The 26,326-nt window shown below is 49.4% G+C and overlaps 1 protein-coding gene across 5 annotated transcripts in view; it reads left to right on the forward strand.

The window, feature by feature from the left end:
- The first annotated feature begins 1,814 nt into the window (after positions 1-1,814).
- Acsl6 (acyl-CoA synthetase long chain family member 6) overlaps positions 1,815-26,326 on the forward strand; it is a 61,859-nt gene continuing 37,347 nt past the window's right edge. For 2 of the 5 annotated variants that reach the window (XM_055602794.1, XM_055602793.1), the window contains exons 1-5: positions 2,132-2,270; positions 21,431-21,651; positions 24,247-24,361; positions 24,995-25,059; positions 26,168-26,269. In XM_055602794.1, the coding sequence (XP_055458769.1) occupies positions 2,222-2,270; positions 21,431-21,651; positions 24,247-24,361; positions 24,995-25,059; positions 26,168-26,269 (552 nt within the window). In that variant the 5' untranslated portion in view covers positions 2,132-2,221. Of the gene's footprint in view, positions 1,847-2,122; positions 2,271-16,433; positions 16,702-21,430; positions 21,652-24,246; positions 24,362-24,994; positions 25,060-26,167; positions 26,270-26,326 lie in introns of those variants that run through there. The other 3 variants (XM_055602796.1, XM_055602797.1, XM_055602795.1) reach the window with 3 other exon arrangements.

Raw genomic sequence — 26,326 nt, forward strand, 5'->3', positions numbered from 1 at the left:
CTTTCTGTCTCTATACCTCAGGAGAAACCTAGTAACCCTCAGAAGAAAGCAGTGAAGTTGTAATCAGCTCGGCACCAGCACAGATTTTTGAATTGTAATACAAGAAACAGAGACATCTGTAGGAAGAGTAGCTGCATGCGACCTGCTGCAGGGGCCAGGCTAAATGTGTCAAATGACATCACTCTGGAGAAGAGATTGCCAGAAGCCATCCAGGACCCTAGATGCTTCTGCAGCTTGGTGCTGCAGAGGAATGGGCCTAGAGCTGCTGCTTGGCTCCTAGGACCCCTGCTCTGCTCGTAGCTATTCATCGAGTCTCTTAGCCTATGGAGACATTGTCTGTCCAACTCCCTAAGTTGGTCTGACTTGAAAATATCTGTTTCTTCTGCCAAGCCTAGAGGCTTCCCCTGCTTGGGTCTCCCTGAGCAGGCCTCCAATTAGTTTGCTGCCGCTGCGATGCAGAAGGGATTTCTGACTGCCATGGCACCCACTGGGAAGTACCCTACCACATCACCTCTGTGATCCTCTCATAGAGTTGCCTGCCAAGTTTCAGATTCCAGAAAAACCCTTGCCAGGAAGAGCCTGACTTCAGGCAAGAGCAGCCCTCTCAGGAACCAGTTCTTGGAATGGGAAGAATGGTCTGTTGTAGAGACTTATTGCAGATGTGTCTGTAGACTGTACATCTTTAAGGCTCACACAGAGAGGCCTGGACAAACCCACCAACACTAAAGATAAGGGATGGCCCCCTCTCCCAACACATACACACAGAGAGAGAGAGAGAAAGAGAGAGAGAGAGAGAGTTGCAGCCCAGCTATGGGTCCAGGTGCACAGACAGCAAAGGATCTCAACCTGTCTACCCCTTGCTTCCTGATCTCTGTTGTCTGGTTTCTCATCCTCTTACTCCTGGTCCTGGTCCTAGTCTGTCTGTCTGCCTGTCTGTCTCTCTGTGTCTGTCTCTTTGTGTCTCTCTGTCTCTTGTCTCTCTGTCTCTGTCTCTGTCTCTCTCACTCTTGGTTTTTTGAGACAGGGTTTCTTTGAATAGCCTTGGCTGTCCCGGAGCTCACTCTGTAGACCAGGCTGACCTCAAAGTCACAGTGATCCACTTGCCTCTGCCTCCCAAATGCTGGGATTGCAGGCCTGTGCCACCATTGTCCAGCTGCTCTTGGTCCTAGTCTTAACCAGTGCCGGGCTGCCTGAGCGCTGTCCTAGGTGCTGGAGGCCTAGTGAGTCCTGAAGGCTTGAAGAAGAGCACAAGAAAGAGCTTTGAAGAAAACTTCCTGAAATCCACCTGAAGATGTCCTTTGAGGCCCCATTAGAACACCCGCCTTTATTCTTTTGGAAAACCACAGAACCAGGCCTCCTCCTTTTGTTCCTGGACGGAGGGATTCCAACAATGTGACTATCAGGAACTTGGTGGCTGTATGGCCATTCATCACAGCTGAGAGGAACTTGAGCTCTCTTGTACCACATATAACCATCACTGCCTGTGTCCTCAGGAGACACCTATGATTCCATGTGGTTGCCTGTGGCTTCATGTGACATGCCTGGAGACTGATGACTACATGGCAGCTGGTGAGTCTTCCCGCGACCTTGCGTGGCTTCCAACCTGACCTTGAGCATTCTCATTAAGTCTAGGCATTATCCAATCTAGCCTCACCTACATAGCGCCCCCCCCCCATCACTGCCTCCTTTCTCAGGTTCCCAGTGTCTACACAATCAGGTCCTAGGGGGCGTCTGATTCAGCCGGGAACGGCCCATCAGCAAGTGCACTTTCTGGGACAGCAGCTCTGAACCCCGCTGCCACTTGAGCCTGTCTAACCATAAAATCCTGGCGGCCGGTTGTGCGGAGGTAAAGGTCGTTCGTGGGCGGAGGGGGGTGAGTAGCAGGGGCAGCGCGCCCGTGAGCGCCCCCATCCAGCCCGTTTCCCCCGGAACGTTGCGGGGCGTGCGGCGCGGCCCCTCCCCCAGTCGGGCTCGGCGGTTCAGACGCAGCTGTCTCTGCGCCCAGGAGTCTGGGCCGTGCTGCGGGGCTGGGAGTCGGGTTCCGAGAGGAGCGCGCGCGCGCGCGCGCGCGCCGCGCCCTCCCCCTCCCGCCGGGTCTCCGCAGCGGCGCGGGGAGGCGGGGGCTAAAAATACCCGGCGGCGGCAGCGGCAGTGGCTCTGGGGCTGCGGGGCTGCGGGGCCCGGGGAAGCAGTGCGGGCCGGGCTGGGCCCGTTCACCGACATGCTGACCTTCTTCTTGGTGTCCGGGGGCTCCCTCTGGCTGTTTGCGGGTAAGTCCCGGTCTGATCCCGTCCTCCATCTCCGGGAAGCTGTAGTATCTTGGCCCTGGGTCCGGGTGTGACATCCCCACCTTGTGGAGCCCTCTGCAGCAGTCCCTTCAAGGTCCCCTAGGCCGCCCCTCCCCAATTCTGGCAAGGCCCATGGGCAGCGTTGGGGAACCAGCTGGGCCAGCCCAGAGGAAGGGCCTTGCTCACTGAGACCCCCAACAACCTTCCTTCAGTTCTCAAGGCCCTCACCACAAGGGCCGGTGATAGATTAGGCCCTGAGCCAAAGGAAGGGCAGACTTTTCCGTGTCCCTGTCCATCTCTAGAGACTAAAACCCAAGCTTGTTGCCGCGGAGGGCCTGCGGTAGGTGAACTATACAGAAAGGCTGGCCTAGGCTTCCTGAGTCCAGCCAGAAGCCTCCTTACTACCGGTTCCTGCTGCCCTTTAGTCAGAGGACAAGATTGGCTTGTTATTTGCCCCTTAGTTCTGCCCAGGGCTGTGTCCTGGCTTTCACTGCTCCCTCATCTCTGCACCCTCTTGGGAAGCTACTGGACACCCCCCCCCCCCGATGGATCTCTGCTTAGCAATTTCCCCAAATCCCTACACCCATACCTGGACTCTACTAATGGGCCCATCCCTTTACCAATACTACTTCTCTGCGCTGGCCTCTCCCCACTCCAAGTCTCCAGCTCATACCTCGAAACGGTCTCTATTCCAGCCCCAGCCCTGTGCAAAATAAACCTGATAATTTATGTGAAACTATCAATATATATGCTCGGCCTTTACCCTGGTTATACCTGGCCTAGCCCAGGGCAAATGCTCTGTGCATGCTAGTATTTCTCATTTGGTATTCAGACAACACCACCAGAGGTGGTGAGAAAGTCGTTTTGGAGCTAAAGGAAGGGCAGAGGTTGATCCTTTTGTGAGCCATGTGGGGGTTTTGTGGTTGTATGTTTGTTTGTTTAACATTCACGGCAAAACCTAGTAGGTTGATGGTCCCTCTTTTATTATTGAGATTCAAAGACTGACTTGCCTAATGCCATGTGGATCATAGATGGTAGATTGGAGTTTGATCTGAAATTTTAGCTGATCAACTCATGGCAAGTGCTTGGTTATGTCAGGCCTGAACCTGAGGGGATGATGGGCTAGGTAATTATTTTCCCCACCCCCACCATTGTCCTGAGTTAGGCCACAGGGACATTTTCCCTGAGCTGGGGAGGCTAAGGCCTCTCTAATCCCCCTCAACTCCCTAAGCTCCTTCTGTCCGCCAGTGTCTGGTGACAGGCTGCTCAGGGCTACTCTGGTCCTGCTGTGTGCCCAGCAGGCAAGGACAGGCTAGAGCTGGGGTCATGGATATTAAAAATAATGATGATGATGATGACAACGATGGTAGTAACAGACACTATTTATTTCTTACATGATGAAACGGCCTATGAGCCCTCTTTGTCCTATTCGAGAAAGAACCCCACCCAGCGTTGGTTCAAAGCATTGGTCTTTGGTTCTGAAGCTTTGGTCTTCTCTGTGTGTCCAGAGGCTACAGATCCACTTGTGATAGGGATCAGCAGCAGCCTGTGAGAGAAGCCCCTGACTGTGGAGGCTTCTTGTCTACAACTGCTATACAACTGTCACTGAGTCAGGCTGGCCTTCTGTCATGACCCCTTAGATGAGAAAAGGAGTGGGGGAGCTCTGCCTCACTGATGGGCTATACAAGGGCCTCCAAGAGTCACGCAGAGCTTTTCCTGTGATAGGTGGCAGCTGCTTCCACAGAGGCCAAGCTATTCTGTTTGCTAGAAGGCTGAGTCTGATGTATGGTTTTTCTTGGGTATAATGCCCCAAATACCTTGTGGGAGCTTTATAGATCGTGTGTCTGTCCTTCTTAGGACTTTGCTAGATCTCAGGCTTTCTCCTGGGATGGAAGGATCTGAGAATGTACATTAACACACACACACACACACACACACACACACACACACACACATAAGAATGAATTTTGCTTTGTAATCTACTTTATAATGCAGTGTAGCTACCAGGTTCCTGAAACAGGAAGCTGCTCCTGAGTCAATGTCACTCTTTATGTGCTTTTTGCTACTCAGTGTGTCCCTTGGAAAACAAGGCTTGTCTGGCAAAGGTTGACCTCAAAGGCTCTCAGGGAAAGATGGGGAAAGAGAGACCTGGAAGAGGGGCAGCCATAATGCTCTGGGCTGCCCAGTTCTGCACCATTCCAGAGCTACTCTGAGTTTTAAGTTGTAAACACAGAGACAATGCTATGTATGTTTCCAGCATGAGTCAGGTGCTCATTCTGATAAGAAATGTGCCCTCCATATCCCAGGCACTAAGAGGACAATGGGATCTGTGGATTGGGACTTCTGCCTGCCTCTATGACACCTGTGTGGACTGGAGAGAAGCGCCACTCTTGATAGATACATTTCTAAAAGGGTGCCACTTCCTTCCAGCTGATGTAGCTCTATAATCTTGCACAAGATGCAACCTGCTTACCTTCAGACCTTGCCCACCAGTTATGCCCAGGTGGATTTTTTGCAGGACATGGGGATTTGTCAAAGACAGGTAGACTCAGGAGTATCTTCCTGCTTGAGTGACTAGCAGGAACCTGGAAGCTACACTGGGTTACAAAGTAGATTACAAAGCAGAATTCATCCTTAGGAGTGTGTGTGTCCAGAAAGCGTCAAATAAAGGAAGTCAGAGCTGTTGAAGGTATGCAGAGAGAACTGTGATGATGCTGAGTCTTTATGGTCTTTTGCTTTGAGCGCCTGGGTTGTTGGATGGGACCTGGAGAAGATTTTATCAAGGAGCAAAGAAGAGCCCTCTGTTTAGATAGGCTGAGTCAGGAGTAAAGGACTGTTATGTGGGATCATTATGTTATGAGACTAGATGTAGCTCAGGTTGGCCTGATTGGGGGCTGGGCTCTATAAAGAGACAGAGATGAGCCTCCAGTCCGGATCCCTGCTCTGGAGACATGGACCAGGCTCTACTGGAGTGAGGCATGGCTACAGGAGGCTGAAGTGACAGACATCTGGCCAACCAGGTACAAACATGCACAGCCTACCTCAGCTCAGCCCATCAGATCTCATCCCTAGATCCAGGCAATGACTGGCCCAAGGCCCATAACAGTCAAAGGAAGCCCCAAAAGGCAGCTAAAAATTGGGGCTGATGCTGGAGCTCTGGGAAAATCAGGCACATGGGGCACGACCCCCAGAGGAAAAAAAGCTTGCATTAGCACTCAGTGCTTTACCTTGTAGGAAGATTCTGACCTCTGTATTCTTTAGCTGCTCTGCAGCCTGCGTGGAAATGGTAAGGCTGTGGCTAGCAAGAGCATGCTGGCACCAGGGGGCAGCAGACCCTAGCCATCCTGCTCTCCTGCTGATTCTTTGGGATTTGTGAGTCTAAGGGCTCTTAGGCTGACCATTAGGAAGCAGAACTTGGCTCGGCCACAGCTGTGATAGAATTCAAGGCTGTTCCACATGTGGGGTGGTAAGGAGGAGGTCTGACTTGTTTGCGAAAGGAAACATGTTTTGTATAGTAGAGTGTATGCTGTTTATCTAGCCAGCACCAGACACACCGTGGGCACTTAGAAATTCACTGAAATGAAAGAGAGGATTTCTGTTTCACCTTGCACACTCTGTACATCAATCACCACGTTTCTACGATTCTGCAAGCTTCCCTTCAATCTTCCCACAATACCATGTTGCTGTTACCACCACTTACCGCACGAAGCAGTAAGTGAGACCTAGAGAAATTTGAGTGGAAAGCAACTTGTAGAAGCTGAGGGTCATGTATTCCCAGACTTGCAGCCCAGAGGAGAGCCAGGTTTCTAACAAGCAGAAATGAAGTAGGAAAATAAGAAAAGTCATTCTAGGCAAGAGGGTCCTCATGAGGAAAGATCTGCAAAGGGAGAGTCTGAAGTAAAATTTGAGTGTGGTGGCTCATGCCTGCAATCCCAGTGCTTGGGGTGCAGACACAAAAAGTAGGAATTTAAGACTGGCTTTGACTATGTAGCAAGTTCCAAGTCATCCTGGGGTATACAATATTTCTCTCAAAACAAGCAAACAAACAAACAAACCAAAATGAGTGCTGACTGCTCTGCCCAGCATAGCTGAGTGGAATCTCTAGTCAGTGGCCTCATCTAACAGAAACAAATTTTGCCTGGTTCCTTTTATTGTCAAGGCTGGGATGTTCAGGGACTCCAGAAGTGAGGGAGGACTATGGATGGATGGATGGATGGATGGATGGATGGATGGATGGATAGAGGAATGTACCACCACTGAAGAATGGATGGTTCTGTAGAAGGGAGATTTCTTTTCTCTGAGGGCTCTTGTTTCCTTGGAACTCTGTGGTCTGTCTCCTTACAGGCAGGCAGCTCTGGGTACATTGCCCAGCATAGCTGAGAGGAAGATCCAGCCAAGCTCTTGCCTTTGTGGTTGGCCTGGTGTGATAGTCCCAGCTCCTTACCTTGGCCTAGCCATAGTTCTCACTCGCTGTCTGCTAGACCTCAGGATTTGTAGGGGAGAGAGGGCTATGGGAGGAATCTGCTTTGGGCCTGGAGGTTGTCCTTAGGATGCCTAGAGATGGCTTCCTTTCACTCACCCATCAGGTGTAGCCATAGCCAAATACTCTCCTGACTTACGGGAGTCTTGAGGTCTGTGAGAGATAGAAGTGGGAATAGGGGACACATGTTGGGATAGAAATTCTGAACTGAACTCCCCTTTCTAATCAATAATCTTAGATCCTAAATCATTTTAGGATCCAACTAGACCCACTGGACCCTATCCATCTGTTCTTCCCAGAAATATCCTTCATCTCCCCACCCCAGACAAGGTATTCAGATAGAGGATATGTTTGGAAGGTTGAGAGTGGCTAACTCTGGCTTGCATTCTATCCAGTCAAGCTTTCATTCCAAGCTGGCTGCTTCTGAAGGCTTTAGAGTAAGAATATAAAATCACAGTTTCTAGACCCTGGGATAAGCAAATCCAGATTGGTACCCTTTGGAGTCAGGAATCAATCCAGTGATTGGTGGCCACTGGGGGAGGGGAGGCAATGGAGAAAAACAGCAACCCTTGGTTGAATGGTCAGTTTTGAGACAAACCCCACTAACTCAGTCTCAGAGCTATCTGTCCCAACTATGGATCTGGGGAGCAGAATTGGGCCTATTATTAGCCCCCATTCATTTCCCCCTCTAGCATCACTGGACTATTGGGACTTTGACTCCCCTGAGAGACCTACCTGCCCTAGCTCTAGCTACAGACCATTGTGAACACTGACTGTAGGTTCTGAGGAATGAGCAGAAAGGTCAATAGACATTGAGGTCAACCAGAAACTGGACAGCAAGGTCAGAAACTAGATAGCAGGATGGTCAGAGAGAGAACAGCAAGGTAGGATGTGGGCCAGTCAGTGAGATCAGATAAGGAAGACCCTGGACAGGATGTTCTCAGGCCAATGGAAGAAAGATGCTTACCAACATGGAGGTGGAGGTATCCAGGCTGGCAGAGATAGCCTTGGCTTGAGAAGTAGCCACTTGTCTGCTCTGTTTCCAGAACTGGGGCCACATGAAGCCACCTAGACTTTAACACACTACTTAGCAGACAGAGAATTTCAGCAGTGGTGACTGTACCTGTCTGCTGATAGGATGTCGTTTTCTGGGTACACCTTCAACTCACCCCTACTCAGCTGCCACTCTGCCACCTTCTAAGCCTGGCTATGTGCAGGGACAAAAATCCTTCCCTTCACCAGCAGAGTAGTTGGGGATTTGGGTGTGTGTATTCCTGGTTTTCTTGCTACAGGCTAGGCAGCAGGATACGATGTAACTTGTGAGATTCCCATTTTCTGGGCCCATAGTACCTTCTCTCTCTTTCCTCTGCCTCTTGATTCTCCTCCATGGATGGTTCTCCAAACTTTGTTGGCATCTTACCTTCATAAATAGTCTGTGTGACCTCAACCTAAAGTAGGACACCGGAGGCAGGTGGATGGTGGCAAAAGTCCCATTACCATACCAGGACCGAGCCTTTTCTTAGTGCTGCAGAGCCAACAAGGTCATAGGCTTTGGATTTTTAGGAAATCCATGCAGCACCTCTCACCTTTTGTGTGTGTGTGTGTAAAGTGTTTTTTAAAACCAAAATCTCAGTCATTCAATTTTACCAACAAAGACTCAGGAGCCAGATGCTGGAGTGAAAGCCTACTAGTTCAGAGGCAAAGAAAGTACCCACCTGACCTTCCTTCTCATCTGATGTCCCAAAAGGAAAAGCTGCTTTCCCACACCAACTCAAAAAAAAAAAAAAAAAAGCCCTCTGCTACCTTCCTGGGCATTTCTCTATCCATCCTCCCGACTTCCTTTTACTCTCTATGGTTTTGTTCTTATGTTCAGTCTCTGTCAACTGATTTCTTGTTATGTTTCTTGACCTATGGCTGACTTTGTTTAATCTTGTTCAAGCAGCAAGCTCTTGGATTAAAGGTCTGTGCTAGGGCTGAGCCACACCACAACTAGAAACAGGATTTTCTAGTAAACAATACAATCTCTCAGGGTTCACAATGTGATCAAATATCCTGCAACATTTTACCCTTTTTGTCTAAATAAAAAAGAAAGATTTTTTTACTCTAACACAGTAAAACTATTTACAATAGCAAAACTATTTCTTCCAGGCTTTTCACAACGTCCAGCTTGGTTGTATTTCACAGTCTTAGGATTAAGTATTTTTTAGTTCAAAGTTCTGCATGTTCATGTCAGTCTCATGAACTCAGCAATCTGAAAGTCCTGAGCAGTTTGTGGTCCGAAGCTGATCTTTGGGTGGTGCTTGTGAGCTTAGTGGCAATCCTGGCAAGGTAGAACACAGCAGTCAACCAAAAGGTGTCCACTGGTTGTGCAGAACCTGGCAACAGAAGAGGCAAGGGGCAGTTTTACCCCATGATTAGTGTGCCGCAATCAAGGTGGATTCATTATTGCAGGGCCCCGTCATCTTCTTGGAGACCTTAAAAGTCACTGCCAGGAATGGTATAAAACTTAAACAAGTTAAATGCCATATTCAGTGGATCTACGAAACGTTTGAGGACCACAAAGCTAGTAAGTACCTCCAGGGTACACAAACTTTGTTCCTAGTTACTTCAGACTCAAACCTGAAAGCTCCTACAGGAACCTAGATGAAGCTTATTTCTAGAATTAGTTAGTACTCTGTGTGACTGATAGTATCACAACAGAAAGTTTATATATACACAATAATCTTACAGACTTTGAAATAATATTTGTACCTTAAGAAAAGCTTTAAAAAGTAAAATGAAAACCAAAGGATTATGAGATCAGTGGCAATAGAATAGTCCCTTATCTTTCATTTTCCTCTGTTCTATATCAGGTGGCTCTTCTGATATGAGACAGAGATTTTGGGTTTCCTTTCAACAAGCATGTGTGGGTTTAGAGAAGGAGAGAACCACACTCTAACCCCAAACCCAATTTTAATTTTTAATTGAATTGGGACCACATAAAGACCATTTGCCACTTATGTCTGTAGAGGGCAGCAGAGACAAGTGGAGGTGGGCGAGACCACTTGGCCAATTTACTCCTCTTCTTGGGACATTTTCTCTTGATGAGCCATCCTTTTCCTTCAGCTGTTTCACTAGTCCAGTGGTCTCTGATTTCTTACTTGGATGCCTTTGCTCTCTTGAAAAGATAAAAGCAAAATCTTGCCCCAACCCCATCTCTGAGGGATTCTTTTTTTCGGAAGGTTATATCTCTCTTTAGGGCAAAATGGTTTTTGGCAACAGAAAAAGTATTATCTTTCAATTTAAATTATTTTTTTTTAATTTGAAACTAAATATACTTTAGTATGTGTGGATAAATATACCTATATTCCTCTTTTCTTTATATATAAATTCAAAGTTTAAGTGTATTTACTTTTGGATCACAAAGGACATTTGCTTAGAATTTCAGCCTGCTTTTTGAAAGAGGCTTTTAAATTTAAACCACTGTAATTCTTATGTGCCTGCCTCTGCCTCCCAAGTGCTGGGATTAAAGGAATGTGTCTCCTAAATGCTAGGACTTTAAAAAAAAATTTTTTTTAATGCTGGGATTAAAGACATGAACCACAGCCAGACTATGAATTTCTTATAATAGTTATTCTCTTATTGTTGAATATGAAACAAACCAGGTTGTCCTGGTTTAATTTGGTTCTCCATTTCCCCTTACTATCTAGTGTTAGGGGTAAACTACCAAGTTTTTTGAATGTGTAATCTCTCATTCTTGCTGATTCATTCTGAATTTGTTCCCTGGCAAATTTTAACATGCTAGTCTTAATTAAACATGATGCTAATGTGTCCACTATTTCATTATTTCCAGATGTTTTGTCTGTCTTGCCTGTGTGAGCCACATGAAATTTGATGTTTGCTAAGTTTTGCTAGGTTTTAGCATTTCCACTCACGCCTTCCATGACCAGGTATCTTTGCTGTTTATTTGACAGTGAGTGGTTTTCCATTTTGATGACCATATAGCTATACCATTGCACATGCACTATGAATTGGAGAAAATAGAGATTTTGCTTTTGCTTTCCCCGTTATTTGTCTTATAGCCAAAGTACTGTGCTAAATTTGTGGTTCTGGTCTCAGTATTGGCCATTCCATCCCCGGGTCTTCAGGCTGACACTTTCCATTAGGTTTTGATTTTGTTTTTCCCATCAATGTTTAAAGAACCATCAGTAAAAACATGAGTTAGCCAAATGTTGTTGTGACCATTCCATTGCTCCCCACAGTTCAATAGGTGCCTCTTTGGGGGGAGGGAGAAGTGGTTTAGGGATGAGAATTATAGGCAACTGAGCTATATCGTCAGTGCAGGAAGACACAGATCCCTTTGCTTCCGCATCCTGGTCATGAAGAAAGTCCAATTCCACTGTAATACCTTTCCCACCATGGCTAAGACTGTGAGGACTGTGCCTTTGAACAGATCCGACCCGTCATGGTAAGGGGTGCCTATATGACCATAGGGTGGTTGGCAATGACTGAGTATAAGGTTCTCTATGCCTCATAAAATATCCAGATTTGTTTCTCAAAGAGAGAATATTTATTCTCTGTGTATGGAAAATAGAAGCCAACAGGCTGATGTTGGTGGGCTCCATTTTGCTTTATTTAGAGCCCCTAGTTGCCAATTCCCCAACAAGTACAATATCCATAGTTAAGGTATCTTCTGCTCCAATACGGGTCAGGGTGGCATCCACGAAGATGAACTTATAGGCAGTTGCAAAACCTACTCTTTGTTCCTGTCCCATTGGAAATTAGCTTCCTTTCTACTAACCCTGTGGAGAATTTTTATAACAATCTGTAAGTATGGTATGTGATTTCCCTAACTGGTACAAATATTCCAATTAGGAGCTATATCTGAGGTTTGTCCCTGGGTGTGAGATTAAAGGCCTGTGCCACCTCCCCTTGATCACTGTAACTCTAGAATTTAGGAAACAACTAATTTATAGAGATCTGCCTATCTCTGCTGAGATTAAAGGCATGGGCTACCATCTCCCTACTAAAATACTTTACCATAGCTCCAAATCAATCCAACTCTTAGGAGATTTAGAAAATAAGTTTGAACTGTAGTAATCCTTTGAATTTACTTAAAACATTTTAAACCTCTTAAATGTGTTTTAATACCACAATACCCTTTTTATTTAAGAAGGAAATTCAAAAGCTGATGTCTTAAGATGGCATAGGCCACATGGCAATCTACAGTCTTGATATTCTAACATGGAATTAAGACACATGGTTTAAGAAAACCCATTTTTCATTTCATACCAGTAAGGCAAGTATGCCTTTGGTAAATTATTGGATGAAAATATAATTATTTTTTATTTTTATTTTTTTATGCTGGATCAAATGAAAGGTATTTGTCATTCTTTATGAGTTCGTTTGGACTGAATGACAAAGCTGCCTGATGAACTATCTCCTATCCTGATACCTGCTGCATCCCTGATTTCTAAGAGCAGGATTCTGAGCCTCACATGGGTGCTTGTGATGTCCAAGATTTATTCTGTGGTTGGTGGACGGGTCTTGGTGACCCTGGGATGTCAGAGCGTAAGAGGCGAAGGGAAAGAGACACAGCAACCCACCATCACCCTCGTCAGCCTTAGGGTTCCCCTAGACTTTTTAAGGACCTCCACTCAAGCAAAACTGTGATTCCTAGCTTCAGTGTGGGAAAGAAATTTTGAGACCAGCCAGTTTGTGGCAAAAACTGAGACTTAGTAAAGTTACTTCAACATAGGCAAAAGCCAGAGGATTCAGAGAGAGAGAGAGGAGTGCTCTTTGCTGCAGGTGGACACACCTGGAAACATGGGCTTGAGCTTCGCAGAGAGGAGTGCTTCACCTGCCTTATCTGTTCATGCCATTGTTCTGGAGCTGTAACACAACAGGTTGCTAAGAAACTGTTCACCAGTTGTTTTTCCTCTCTTTTGATAAGTGACATGACTCTGAGATGTCTTGGTTGAAATTATACTGATCAGACGAAGCCAGGCACCAGCGGGGGTGCACAAGAGTGTTGGTGGATGTCCTTTCCATGTAAATGGGGTTTCTGGTGAGATTCCTAGAAAAAAAAAACAAACAAACAAACTACAGACTTACAGCTGGGAAAGGAAAACAGGCCTCAAGCAGTTGCTGGGTTGCAATTCTTGCTTATGCTGTTGTTTACTAGTATGAGGCCTCGACTGTACTCCAGAGTGAGGAGCTCCATACCCCTCCTCAGGCCCCTCCAAATTTCCATGCCTTTCTACCCTTCCTCGAGAGAAGCAACAAAAGCACGAGGTGGAAAATACAAGTGTTCCCTGTCCTTAAAGGTCTTTCTTCTCTGTTCACTACACGTTTTGTTTGTTTGTTTCTAGCCCTGCTTTTCTGCGTTCCTCCCTTGGCATTCATCATGAACATTATGAAGTTATCAGGGGTCTCCTTATAAAAAAAAAAACAAACAACCTTGTGTTCTCTATCTCAGCCATCGCTGTTTTTGAAAAGGACAAAAATCAACAGAACTGCAGAATGGGCGGTCCTATTTGTTGTCCTAACCCTGACCCCTGTGCTTTCCTCAGTGGCCACAGAGGCTTCTCGGGCCCTCTGCAAAGATGCCGGGCCTTTTCTTTGGATGGAAAGTCAAGATTCAGGAATGGGTACCCTCAGTAGGTCAGCGTGAACAGCCTCCAATAGCATTGCCTGGGCTGCCTGGGGCCTCACTTTGCCTTGGTCTGAAAGAGATTTTTGTTTTCTGGTGAGAACAGCCCCAGCCTGACCTGGCTGCAGGAGCCAGCAACAGGAGTGCAAACCCTTTCATGTGACAGGCCCAGAGTGGGGTGATACAGGCCTGCCAGCAGCAGGCCCTCCCCCGCAGCTTGGGAGGCAGAGCATCCATTTGCATATTCCCCCATTCATCCTGCCCTTGAAAGGAGGCCTGAGTTCCCAGTCCCTAGCCCGGCCAAGAGCACCAAGTTAACCCTGTGGGCTATGGAGCCAGAGACTGAAGCTGCAAGCCCTACCCACCCCTGACCTCCAGAGTGCTGGTGCAGAGGGAGGCAGACTTTTGTTTTTCAGCGTGGCCTTCTGCTGCAGTGGAAGTAAATCCCCTTTTATTTCTTTCCATGGCAGCCAGAAAGTATAGCAATTTATCGTTGTCAGAAAATGTGCCTTGAATTAAAGGCAAGACTGATTCATTGCTTAATGTGTATGGTATGCGTGCACACACACACACACACACACACACACACACACACACTCAACTACCCGGAACCGTGGGTATAAAAGAGCCATATGGGTTCCAGGCTATAGCAGCGGCACTCTTGGCCAAGACAAAGAGACATAGCTTGCCAGGGACACTTTTGTATCCCTAGGCCTCAGGGTACTGGACTGTGGTCAGGTGACCAAGGCTGTGCCTTGGAAGGAATGAGGCCCCCAGGGCCAGCTGTAATTGCTTACCTTCTGCGGCTAAATATCTCCTATCAGCCTCAGCTTCCTGCTCCGGTCCTTGGTACGGCCAGGCTCATGCCTTTTTCCCCACACGGAGGACTCTTGTCAGGTGCCAACTCTTTATAGGCTCTTCCTATGACTTCCTAACCCACTGTGCCACTTTGCCCTAGCCTAGCTGTCCTCCGGGTCCCCATCCTTTAGCCCCATCCTTGTTCTTACTCCAGTTCTGTCCAGGCAGGCATCCCCAAGAAAACAACAGTGTCAAGTGACAGCAGGCAAGCAGGTCTGCCTTTAGTTTCCGCTCCCACCTCCATAACCCCAGTGTGTCTCTCCTGGGCCATGTCTACCTCAAGGAACACGGTTCTAGCTGGAGGAAGCTGTCCTGCCTGTACCTTGGCCATCTGCAGTTGGAATCTTGAGCACATGTTCCTGCCAGGAGAGCAGATGTATCTTTCACTGAGCTTGAATTTGCAGCATTGAACTTGTCCTCAGTCTAGGCTAGCACTGAAATGGATTCCTGGCCCTGAGGCCAAGGCATTAGCAATCCTACTGAGGACTTATCTCAAAGGGAAAGGATCATGATGCGCCTAGGACTTGCCTTCCTGTACAATGAGACAGTCAGGAGTGTCCCTCTGTCTGTGTGGTGACCACGGCTCTCACCAGTATCCTTGAAGTTCTGCCTACTGTCCCAGAGCACTATGTGGAAGGAGGAACAATGGGACTTCAGTTTACCCACAAAGCCTTAGTCCATCACAGCCATCATTTCTGGTCATCCTGCCTTGTAGATATCTCCAAAGGGGCGGCTACCCTTGCTGTTGTCTTCCCTCAGGTCTGGGTTTCGCTGAGCCTGACTTATGGTGAGGACGAGGCTTATCTTAGCTCCTGCAAAAAGACACTGTGTTTCTGTTTGTTACTCTGATCTCAAGGCTACTTCTGTTTCTGAGTCTCTGGAAGGGCAGTCTGAGCCTTTCTTTCTGGTCTGCTCACCACAAGGGTGTGGCCATGGTCTCCGGCAGGGGTTTGGGGTGAGTGAAAATTTTGAGAGGTGCTTATCTTGAGGATGGCCATGGAGGTTGCTGAAGGCAGATGATGGAGGCATGGTCACGGTGAGTTGGGGTAGCCAGGGAAGTGGCTAGTAGCAGTAAACCTCAATTGGGCCTTTCTGCATGTAAGGAGCTTCAGTCACCCTTAAGAGAAAGCTATAATCAGGCTCCCCAGAGAGCTTGAGAGTAAGCCATCCGGTAACTCAGCAACCGTGTCTCACAAGGAATACACACTGGATTGGGAAAGCCCTTGACTCAGTCATCTGTGGCTCCATAAATCTAATTAAAACCCAAGAGGAAAATGGAGTGGGAGCTCCCTCCGTCACCCGGACTTGAGCTTGGATCCTTATGCAGATGAGACAGTTGCTAGGCCTAGCGAGGTCTGCTGCGTGGCCACGTGGGTTTAGGGTTACTCAGATTCGGTGGTGAGGCAGGAGCTTTTCTTACCCTGACAACTGGATCACACTTCCTGGAACAGAACTGCCCCCCCAGCGCCAGGGCCCTGGCACATTGCAGCTTCCACCCACCAGAACCCTGGTTGTGGTCACTGGGCTTCTTGCCCTTTAAGTGTCCCCCCCCCCCAGAAGCACTGTAGGAGGTATTTGTCCTCCTGAGAGCCCTGTCGCAAGACATCTGGAGGAAAGTAGAGGGATGGCAAGGTGGCTCAGTTGAGTCTGATCCCAGGAAACCATGCAGTGTAAGGAGAAAATCGAATCCTGCAAGTTGTTCTCTGACTGTGCACACTGTAGTACTCTTGTAAACACACACACACACACACACACACACACACACACACACACACACACTGGGCAAATATCATGATAAAAAATGTAGAGCACCAAAGAGAAGTGTAATCTGGCAGATTTGAGATGCAAGTTCCCTGGCCTTCAATTGATGGCTCAGGTGTGTGTGTGTGTGTGTGTGTGTGTGTGTGTGTGTGTGTGTGTGTAGAGAAAGAAAGAGAGAGAGAGAAGGAGAGAGATGCTTTGTCCTCTGAGAACCCATAGCTAACTCCTCTCCCAAACTAAAGACAATGTGGGGTCAGGGAAGGTGGAAGGGCATGAGTTGAGGCCCTGGCAGGCTGGCAGAGTGAGGGTTAAGGCCTGGTTGCTTGGCTTTGAGCTGGCCTGAGCGAGTAAGTACCGCCCCATGTGCAGACGAAGGGGGGCCAGTGGAGGCCTTGAGGGGCCAACAGCTCCTCACAGAGCTGCTCTGTGCCTTGGTCCCTACAGCCTGCTCCCACCGCCACCAGGGAGCCACCATCCCCACAGTTAATGCCTCTACCACCACCCAGCTCAGAGCAGGCGGCTGTTGCCATCAGCTGTCCCCAGGGGCAGGGCCTTTGCAACTTTTGTTCTTTGATCAAGATGTGGTAAACTCTTTCCCTGGGCTCCACAGGCCCTAGAAAGGGAGGCTGGTTCTAGCAGGACCAGCTCCACCACCTCCTCAGTGCCCGGAGCCAGCTGGAAAGGTAGGATGGTGACTGTATAGCCCTTTGTGAGTTGTCTTTGAGCTCCTGTGGGTGGCAAAGGCATGAGTAACCGATTCAGCTAACGGCTCTTCACTGAGCACTTCTCTTACTGTGTGCCTGGCATCAATTCCCTGCCCATGATCTTCATTGAAAATAGGCCCAGAGGGGTTCAGTGACTTGTCTGAGGCCACACAGCTATCAGGAGTCTGAGTCAGGATTTGGAGGCTGGTCAGTCCAGCACTGGAATCCACCTTCTGGTTCACTCCCCCAACCTGATGACTAGAGTGCTACACCCCGGGGCCTGGTGAGATTGTGGTTTGAGTTCCCCAACGCCCAGGGAGTTGGTTCCTTGATGATTTGATGGCTTGGTTCATGTTGCCCGCCATTAACAGAGGCCTCCAAGGACTGCAGAAGTCCAGGACCCCATTGGACCAGACCTCACTGATGCTGAGTAGCAAGGGAGGTGCTATCAAAATCCAAGAGAAGATTCAGAGGACCATGGGCACCCTTGGGGCCAGCACACTGAGTTTGGACTTTGGGTCCTAAGGCAGCAGGGAACCAGATGAGGTGTTGGAGCAGTGGCGTGGCAGAGTCACATCTGTGTTACAGGAATTAACCTTGGTGTGAATGTAAGAAAGGGTTAAAGAAAAGAGATGCAGCCTGGGAGTCTGGGCTGCGCTGGGTAGTGGCTGGCCAGGGGCTTTGGGCTGGGGGAATGGCCAGGTTTGAGAGCTTCATAGGGGCAGTCGTTCCATACTGCGGTATATAGGTAGCCTAGGAAGGCGTGGAGGAGTAGAGTGGGAAGCTGCCTCAGCAGAGGGGGCTCCCTCAAAGCTGGCCACCGTCTCTCAGGGCCATTTCTGTAGGGTTCGTGCTTGGCACTGTGAGCCATCCACTTTATCACCCTGGGGTCGTGTATTTCCCACCAAGGCTCCCCTTGTTCTGTTCTCTCTCCCACCCTTGATCACACCCACCTGACCTGGTGAGCTGATGGGAAGAAGTCTTGGGGTGCCCAGTCTGGTCCACCGCTTGGTATTCCGAAAGGGTCCTTGCTGGAGGGAAAAGCTTGGGAGGAAGCTAGTTGGGTCCTCCTGCCAGGTAGACGGTTATAAACATCAACAGCAGCTCGCTTGGCAACGGCGGCACCGCTAGTCCCTGGGGTACTGTCTGTGTACTGCCGCCCGCCATGTCTGCTGCAACCGGAAAAGCCTCCTGGGGCACGGGAAGAGGCAGCTGAGCTTGGAGCTCAGGGACACCCCAGGTATCAGGAGGTCAGAGGAGGCCAGGGCTGTGTAAAATAACCAGAGACCAGACTCCCAGAACCAGTCTCTGCTCTCCCCCTCCCACATGCCAAGGGCTTGGTGGTGTATGCTGGCTCCAAAGCCAGTGTCCTTAGAGGACCTGGACTCACAGCCCTGCCCTGCAGTGGCTCTCAGGTCTGAATGGAATTTCAGAGTAAAAGCATGTTCCCCTCACTCCCAGGACCTGAACCTGGTCCTCCTGACCAGGCAGGAGCTAGGTGTTTTTGGTTTTGTTTTGTTTGTTTGTTTGTTTGTTTTTTTTTTTTCTGTGTGTTCAATATTACTGCAAAGGGGAGGAGAATTGTGGGAAGGGGTTCGTGTTGACAGCCAATGGGGTGGCCACATAAAACAAGGAGACGTGTGCTATGTCCCCAACTCAGTTAAATAGCCCATTCCACCTTCTTGCAGTGTGTGTGGAGGTTGTTGTGGGGACCAGACAGCGTGGTGTACAGGATAGTTTTTCTCGGACTCAGAAAGTCAGGGAGTCTAGACAAGTCACACTTTCCCCGGAGCTCAGAAACTATCCTCACAGGCTTGTGATGGTGACCTTTGCACAGGATTCCAGAGGCTCAAAGACTTTATTTCTTTGAGAAATAAAAGAATAGAAAGAGCCCTCAGTTCCCCGCGTGTTCCAGGCACTCTCCGGCCTTTGTGTGTTGGCTTCTCTCTACCCGGGACACCCTTTTCTCTTCATCCTTCAGCCTCCGCAGCTGTGTCACTCCCTGCCAGCAGCCTGCTCTGCCTTGTCATAGCTGAGTCAGGCGCCTGCTTTGCAGTTTTGTGTCTGACTGCAGCCCAGACCGTACTGCAGAACACTGCCCGCTCCCTCAGTCTACCCTGCAACTCCGAGTTGGCGAGAACAGAGACCGTGTGGAGGCTTCCATACACGTGGGTGGGAAGATGGGTGGGTGGCCTGGCCATCCTGCTCAATGCTCTGAGGAGATGCCAGCACCACACCCTCTGCCTTGGATGTCTCATTTGTGCTGCAGTTTGAGGTCTGCCTATGAGCAACTGCCAAAGGCCTGGGATTGGTGATCCCAAAGTATTCTTTCAGTCTCTTAAATATTGTTCTAAACTATACAGCGGAGTTCTTGGGGGCTGGATGGGGCCCGCTGAGTCAGTCCATTTCATTCAAGGGAACAGCCCCAGCTCAGAGCTCACCCCAAAAGCTGGTGGAGGTGTCCTGTTTCCCACTAAACAGTGAGTCGCTCCTCTGGTAGGTCCAGCTGCGACTTCGTCTTCCCATCTACATTTTTAGGTAAATGGATGTCCCAAGAGGAAAAGGCCAGCTGGCCACCTGCCCAGAGCCCTCCCTCCCTAGAGAGGGGAACCTTAGTGAACTGTGGCCCATTGCTGTGACCCTGCTGATGACGGGAACCTTAATTTGGTCAGCTGGTCTGCAGTGAGTGTGTGTGTGCGATTCCTGTGGGATGTTTGTTCTTATCATTGTCTCAGCTAAGGAGACTGCTTGCTGGTGGGAGCGCTGCTCTTCCAGGGACCCACACTCAATTCCTAGCACCTACATAGTGGCTCACAACTGTTACTCCAGCCTCAGGAGATCTGATGCTCTCTTCTGACCTCTATAGGCACCATGCATGTGTATGGCGCATAGGCATCACCTGCAGGCAAAATGCTCACACACGTTTATACAACAAAAAGGACTGCTGCTAAAACTGGGCTTCAAGCTCCACAGGTCGGGGAACAATGCCCTTGCCTAAGTAGGGGCCCACTTTGACGGCTCCCTAGGAACACCCATTATCTGGAGATTGATGAGTGTCCCTGGATCTCAGACAGCCTGCTGTGCATCTTCAAAATTACGCTCCCATGGAAGCACAGGGAATGGGCCAGTCTCTGGTGATTGGACCACCTGGGCCAGGCCTGCCTCGCTCTTTCTTTATGAAGCTGAGCAACCTCTCTTCCATCTGACAAGCATATCTGTTAGTTATGTCTATATTTCTGTTACTTTGCCATGCCTGGGTACTGTGCCCATTTTAAAGATGGAGAAGTGCAGGTTCAGAGAGGTGGGATGTGCTTAGCCATGTGTAGCTTATACATAAAGAAGAGGCTTGAACCGAAGAACTTTCTTCCCTCTGCCTACAATGAGTTTGCCCACTGCTGACCTCATGCCGTGTGATAATGTCACAGTTTAACACAACTACTATTTATTGGAATTTAAGCTGCTTTCTCCTCCCTCAGAGGTCAAGCAGCTTTTAACTCCTATCCCATGGCTCCAGAGTTACCACCTTTGGCATTTATTTTTTGTTTCCGAAGAAGGAAAACCATACCAAACACTTCCATGGTGTCAAGGGCCCCTGAGGAGGAAGCCAACAGAAGGTTCAGGGCAGTCCAGAGCCTGCCCTGCAATCCCTGGGATGGCTTGTCTATGAACATCCCAGGACAGTCTAGCTCCAGGTCTTACTAAGTAGTGACACTAAGGCATCCCCATGTGAATGCCAGTGCCTGACACCTGGACAATTCCTCTGTACCCTCTCGGACCTTAGCAAGGTGCAGAACCCAGAGCCCCGCAAGCTGCACCTGCCCTGCCAATGTGCCTTCACCTAGCAGCTAACAGGAGGACATGAGAGATCTCTGGGAGGGGCCCCGCTCACCTCCAGGGTGTTTCCATGTCTCCCCGAGAGGCTTGCTGCATTGTCTTGGACTTCAGTGATTTGGGGTGCACCCTGGCCACCCCCTGCACATCAAAGCAGATGCCGGTAGACGCTAGACCCATCTATTACTTTGAGTCCTTCCTCTCTTAGCCTTCTTTATTTTCCTCTTCCCATCAGTTTAATGCCTAAACATTTCCCTCCGCTCCATTAACTGTATCCAGTCAAGGATGTGGCCAGCTATGCCCCTTGGTACCCCACGTGCGGCAGTGCAGTGCCACTGCGGTCATATTGTCATTTGGGCATTGCCTTCAAGTCGTGAAGCCTGGAGGTCTCTATCTGGGCTAGTCCATGGGCTCTGCCAAATATCCCTTCCCTCCCTCCTGTGGCATTAAAGCCTAGGGTTCAAGCTCAGAGGTGGATGAGGTAAAGCCTGCCTCCCTCTACCCCACTCATCCTGTTCACAGAGATAGCTGCTTCCACTGTCTGTCTATCTTTTCTGTATCCTGGGAGCAAACATAAGCAAAGGACAAAGGGCCCTGAGGCCTGAGAGACTCCATGCCCAGAACCTCCAGTGCAATGCCCTGGAAAATGTGGAAACATCTGTCAGCCATGGCCCCAGGCCAGGCTGTCTGATGTGAGTGATGAGGGGTCTAGCCCCTCACCAGAAAAAAGCATCTCCTGGTGGTCAGTTTCTGGCCTGCACTGTGTAGCGCTAGCAGACTACGTATCTGATTGCCCCAGGGCCTGACTCATCCTCTAGGACCCCTGGATGGCCTGCCTGTCTGGTCTCCTCCCTCACCTGTCTCCTGTTTCCTACAGAGATTGTCCTCTCACTTCTGGAGAAGATGCAGACCCAGGAGATCCTGAGGATCCTGAGGCTGCCCGAGCTAGCGGACTTGGGCCAGTTTTTCCGCAGCCTCTCAGCCACCACCCTCGTGAGTATGGGTGCACTGGCTGCTATTCTAGCCTACTGGCTCACTCACCGGCCAAAGGCCTTGCAACCACCGTGCAATCTCCTGATGCAATCGGAAGAAGTGGAGGTGAGCCGGGCAGGGGCTGTCCCATCATGCAAAGTAGCTCCAGAAGGCAGAAGCCAAACCCATAGCTTGTCTGACCCCCAAGCAGCCCAAAGAATCCCAGTGTTTCCTGGTAACCAGCCAACCTGCTCTGCAGCAGCCTTGGGCAAGGTCTCCAGCAAGATGGTCCTCCCACCTCTGCCAAGTACTGGCCCTCGGCAGAGCCTGGCCTTCCTTGATCACCAGGCATGCTAAGCAGATCCTCAGGGCTGTAGGGTAAATTCATTACCAAGTTCCTGCCCCCAGCCCTGGCTGACAGGGGATCACAGATGAGCTCATTCTGGGGTCCTGCCCACTCCCTCATAGCACCTGGGTTCACAGGGAGGTTAGCAGCAAGGATGGAGATAAACTGACTTGCTAGCAAGGGTGAGATTTGCTCCTCTATGGAACTTAAGGACTTTGGTTTTGGCTTTGGTATGTTCACATAGCTTGTAATAAACAAAGGGTACCATGCAGCTGGGCTTTTGGTTCTGTTAGCAGTTCTGTCCCAGCCAAGAACAAATGGAGAGATAGCTCCCACTCCTAACCATTTTGTTGGTTGGTTGGTTGGTTGGTTGGTTGGTTGGTTGGTTGGTTGGTTGGTTGGTTGGTTGGTTGGTTGTTGGTTGGTTGGTTGGTTGTCTTTTTCTAGGCAGGATCTCATGTAACCTAGGTTGGCTTTATACCCCTGATCCTCCTGCCTCTGCTTCCCCCGGGGCAGTTTTCAGTGAGCTCCCCAGTTTTAAGTGAGATCATTCTATACACACTTGTGCACCTCACTTTGTTTTTGATCATACATCTGTGTGCCAGCTGGGGAGGGCACACAGAGAGAATAGGGATCAGGATCCTCATTCTGTCATCCTAGTAGAAGGAGTGATATGTGAAAAGGCCCAGGTATAGTTGAAAGTATGCAGTGTGTTTGCGTTTGGCGCTGGCCAGTTGGAGAGGGGCTGGAGAAGACCAGTGGTGTGGTGATGAGAATGGAGAACAGAAATACTAGGCTGGAGGCCTGAAAGTGCCTTCCTGGGCTATGTGCTTCTTGGCTCTGAGCCACCATGTCACTTGTAAAGTGGGTACTCAAAAGAGCATCAAAGGGTTGGTAGGGTGGTTCAGAGAAACCACTGTTGGACTTTGGTTCAGCTTATAATTGCAAGTCACCCAGACAGACCTTAGGGAAGACCCCCTGTCCCTGTCCTCTAGAAAGACCCATTCTCTCAGGAAAGACTTTTCTGGTCCTGTCCTTCAGGAACGTATGAGTGGCTGTGTGAAGTAGGCAAGACTGATTGCGCAAGAAATGAGGCAAGGGAGGCAAACGCATGTCCTCTTGGGTCATACATAATTCAGACTGTTTAAAGATTCCAGCTTAAAGCCCTCCCACGGTTGGCTACTGCCCTCCACCCAAAAGTCCAGCCCCCATGACTGGGTCTGTGGCCCTCTCTAGATTCCTCTCACCTCAGGTTTACCTAGAGCGTCACAGGTTTCCCACAGACCCCCAGCACTCTGTGCCCCTCGACCCTAAGTGTGTGCTTGCAACTGTCATTCTGCCTGGCCAAACTTATGCATCCATCAAACTCCAGTCAGGTGTCCTTGGCTAACACTCAGTCCTCCCTCTCCTGTCCCTGCTGGCACACAATCTCTTGAAGTGTCCTATCTGCTACATGGGTGTGAAGTGGGTCTAACTGCATGTACCCCTAACTTCCCACGTTGGTCTTTCTTGGGCAGAACTGGCCAAGCAGAACTTTCCACTCCAAACAGTCGGGAGCTGCCTGTGGTTTTGCATTTGGCTGCTTGTTGTGTGGTGCTGATTCTTCTTCAGACTCAATGTTCCAAGAACTAGCTGGCTCTGGGCCATCCCAGGATAACCCAAATAGCACTGAGAGATCAGGCAGAGCTGTGGTAGAAGAGCGCTGGGCTTGGGGGCCCTGAGGAGGAGGAAGAGGAAGGCACAGATGCCCAAATCCTGTCCTTAGCCCTGTCACACTTCGTCCTCTGCATGGTTGAGGGCCTAGGATCTCCCTGCCCAGTCTGTCCTCCTTCCAACCTCCAGCTCCACCCCACACACTCTCTTAGGCTTCAGTTCCTGGGAAAGTACCTTAACACACAGTTGTCAGCAAATCTACCCTAGCATGTTGATGATGGATGCCAATCTTCTGAGCTCAAGGCTATACACAGCTGTCCTAGGGGCACAGCAATAGATGGCCGGGTGCAGGGTACCTTGGCAGGTTGGTCCTGATTCTAAGTGATAACAGACTTCAATTCTATTGTGGAGCCATGTGTCAAGAGTTACTGAAAAAATGTGGGCATTCTTTGCCAGTGATCTGGTATATAAATGCTAGAGTGCACTTGTCGAATGTGTGTGTTGGGGGGACGTTGTTAAAGCGGGGCCTGCATGTAGTAACTGGTCACGCTCAGTGTGGATACAAACCAACGGGTGTGTATACTCTGGTGTGAACAGGCCATGAATGTGAGCACTTCCAAGCCTCAGGTATATGAACCAGGAGTGCCTCCAAGCTGTGTACACACCAGGACCGGATGTCTCTGCCTGCCTCAGCCAACTTGCCTGCTATGTTTGGCTTCTAGGACAGTGGTGGAGCCCGGAGATCTGTGATTGGCGGTAGCACTCAGTTGCTTACCCACTACTATGATGATGCCCGGACCATGTACCAGGTGTTCTGCCGCGGGCTTAGCATCTCAGGTGAGGAGGGGTCCATGGAGAGTTGTATCAGGGCACTGAGCAGGTCTCCAGTATGGGCCTGGACACAGCAGTGCCCAGGTCAGCAGAGAGCCCCTGGTCCTCCCACCAGTTAGAGAAGCAGCTGACTTACGCGGCTCAAGGCTGACATCAGCTTTGCTTCAACCCTTCACACTGGCTGCCTGATGTCAGGCCTTGAACTCTATATACACCACGAGCAGCCTCTGGGGAGCCTAGAACCGTCCTATCATACTGTCAACCATGGTTTGGAACCTGCACCCCTAAGATGCCTCAGTAATCCCAGGATTTGAGACAAAGGGAGACAGTCACAGAGGGCCATCCTGCTACCTTCTCCGGCCACTGTAAGTGCCCTTGTAGTTCTCCCATAGGTCGCGTAAGTCAAAGTAGAAACTGGGTAACACGATATCCCACTCCTGGACTCCCAGATACCTGGGGAGAAGCTGTTCTTGCATTCTTATACCCTTCTTGGGCCACAGCAGGGAGGCAAGCTGCTTCAGGGAAGTTTCCTGGACCCAGAGTCATCCAGAGCATACTATTTCCTGTGCTTGGTCGACGGGCAGGAGGAGAGTCCACTCACCTCCCTCCCTGACACAAGGCCCATTTGTCTCTTTGCAGGGAATGGGCCCTGTCTTGGCTTCCGGAAGCCAGAACAGCCTTATCAGTGGCTATCCTACAAAGAGGTGAGTGAGGGCCCAGGCCTCATCCTGTCCAGCCCTGGAGCCCTAAAGCTCTGTTGGGTTAGGGAAGGCTCAGGAGTACCCAGATGGATTCCAGGGACCTCATTTTTTTTCTTTTCTTTTCTTTCTTTCTTTTTTTCAAGACAGTGTTTCTCTGTATAGCCTTGGCTGCCCTGGACTTGCTTTGTAGACCAGGCTGGCCTCGAACTTACAATAATCTGTCTGCCTCTGCCCCCGTGAATGCTGGGATTAAAGGCATGTGCCACCATGCCCAGCTGAGCCTCATTCCTTAAAATTAGTTTTTACATTGAAAAGTTTTGTGTATCTTTTTTATAGAACATGTTATGAAAATAGAACAATGTGCATGCAATGTCTGGCTTGTCTGAAGAGGTAGGAGAAACCATGTTCAGAAAACATGACAGTCAACTGAGATGTTATCTACGGTAAAAAGAAATCCCTCAAAAGTGATAAAAATGAAACGAAGCCATAAAAGTAAAGTAAAACAGACTAAAACATGCAAATACATGTGTGATATTAAAGTCTTCTTGTTCAAGATCTTTAGAGGAACGATCACAATGAGAAATGTCCACGTGTGAAGCCTGGGGCACCTTATCTGCACAATCCTGTTTTGCTTCGATTTTTTATTCTTATACTTGTTTTTAAACTCTTTGACAGTGTCATGAGTTGCTTTTGCCTCCCATCACCTCCCTCATCCCCACCGGATTCCTCCCCTGACAAGTTCTCCCTCCCACTTCCCTGTCTGTTTGGTTTTTGTGACCCGCCGAGTTTCAGTAGGGTTGCTTGCCGGAAGAGGTGGGGGCTCAGCTACAGGAGCATGAACAACAAGCGAATCAGTGGCTAAACAGCTGAAGATTATGACCCCACCCCTCCCCACAGCCATTGACCCCGGACAGTGAACCCCTCCCACACCCTTGATGGAGCATTGACAAGCCAGAGGGCATCACTTTATTTTTCCCACCGAATTTCCCTGCCTCAGCCTCAAGGGGCTCTCTGCATACCTGGGTGGAGAACCCAGAAGCTGTTTGGACAAGCCCCACCGAAGCCTCCTCCTTTGTCCATCACCCCCCAACTCCTGCCCATCTCTGCACAGGTGGCCAAGAGGGCTGAATTTCTGGGGTCAGGACTTCTCCAGCACGACTGTAAAGTGGGCCCAGAGCAGTTCATTGGCGTTTTTGCACAGAATCGGCCAGAGGTGAGCATCTGTCTGACTGTTTTCAGAGGCGTCAGGGGGACAGGGATCGGAAGTCTT

This window comes from Psammomys obesus, unplaced genomic scaffold (assembly GCF_907164565.1).
Source record: "Psammomys obesus unplaced genomic scaffold, mPsaObe1.curated_primary_1811, whole genome shotgun sequence".
NCBI lineage: Eukaryota > Metazoa > Chordata > Mammalia > Rodentia > Muridae > Psammomys > Psammomys obesus.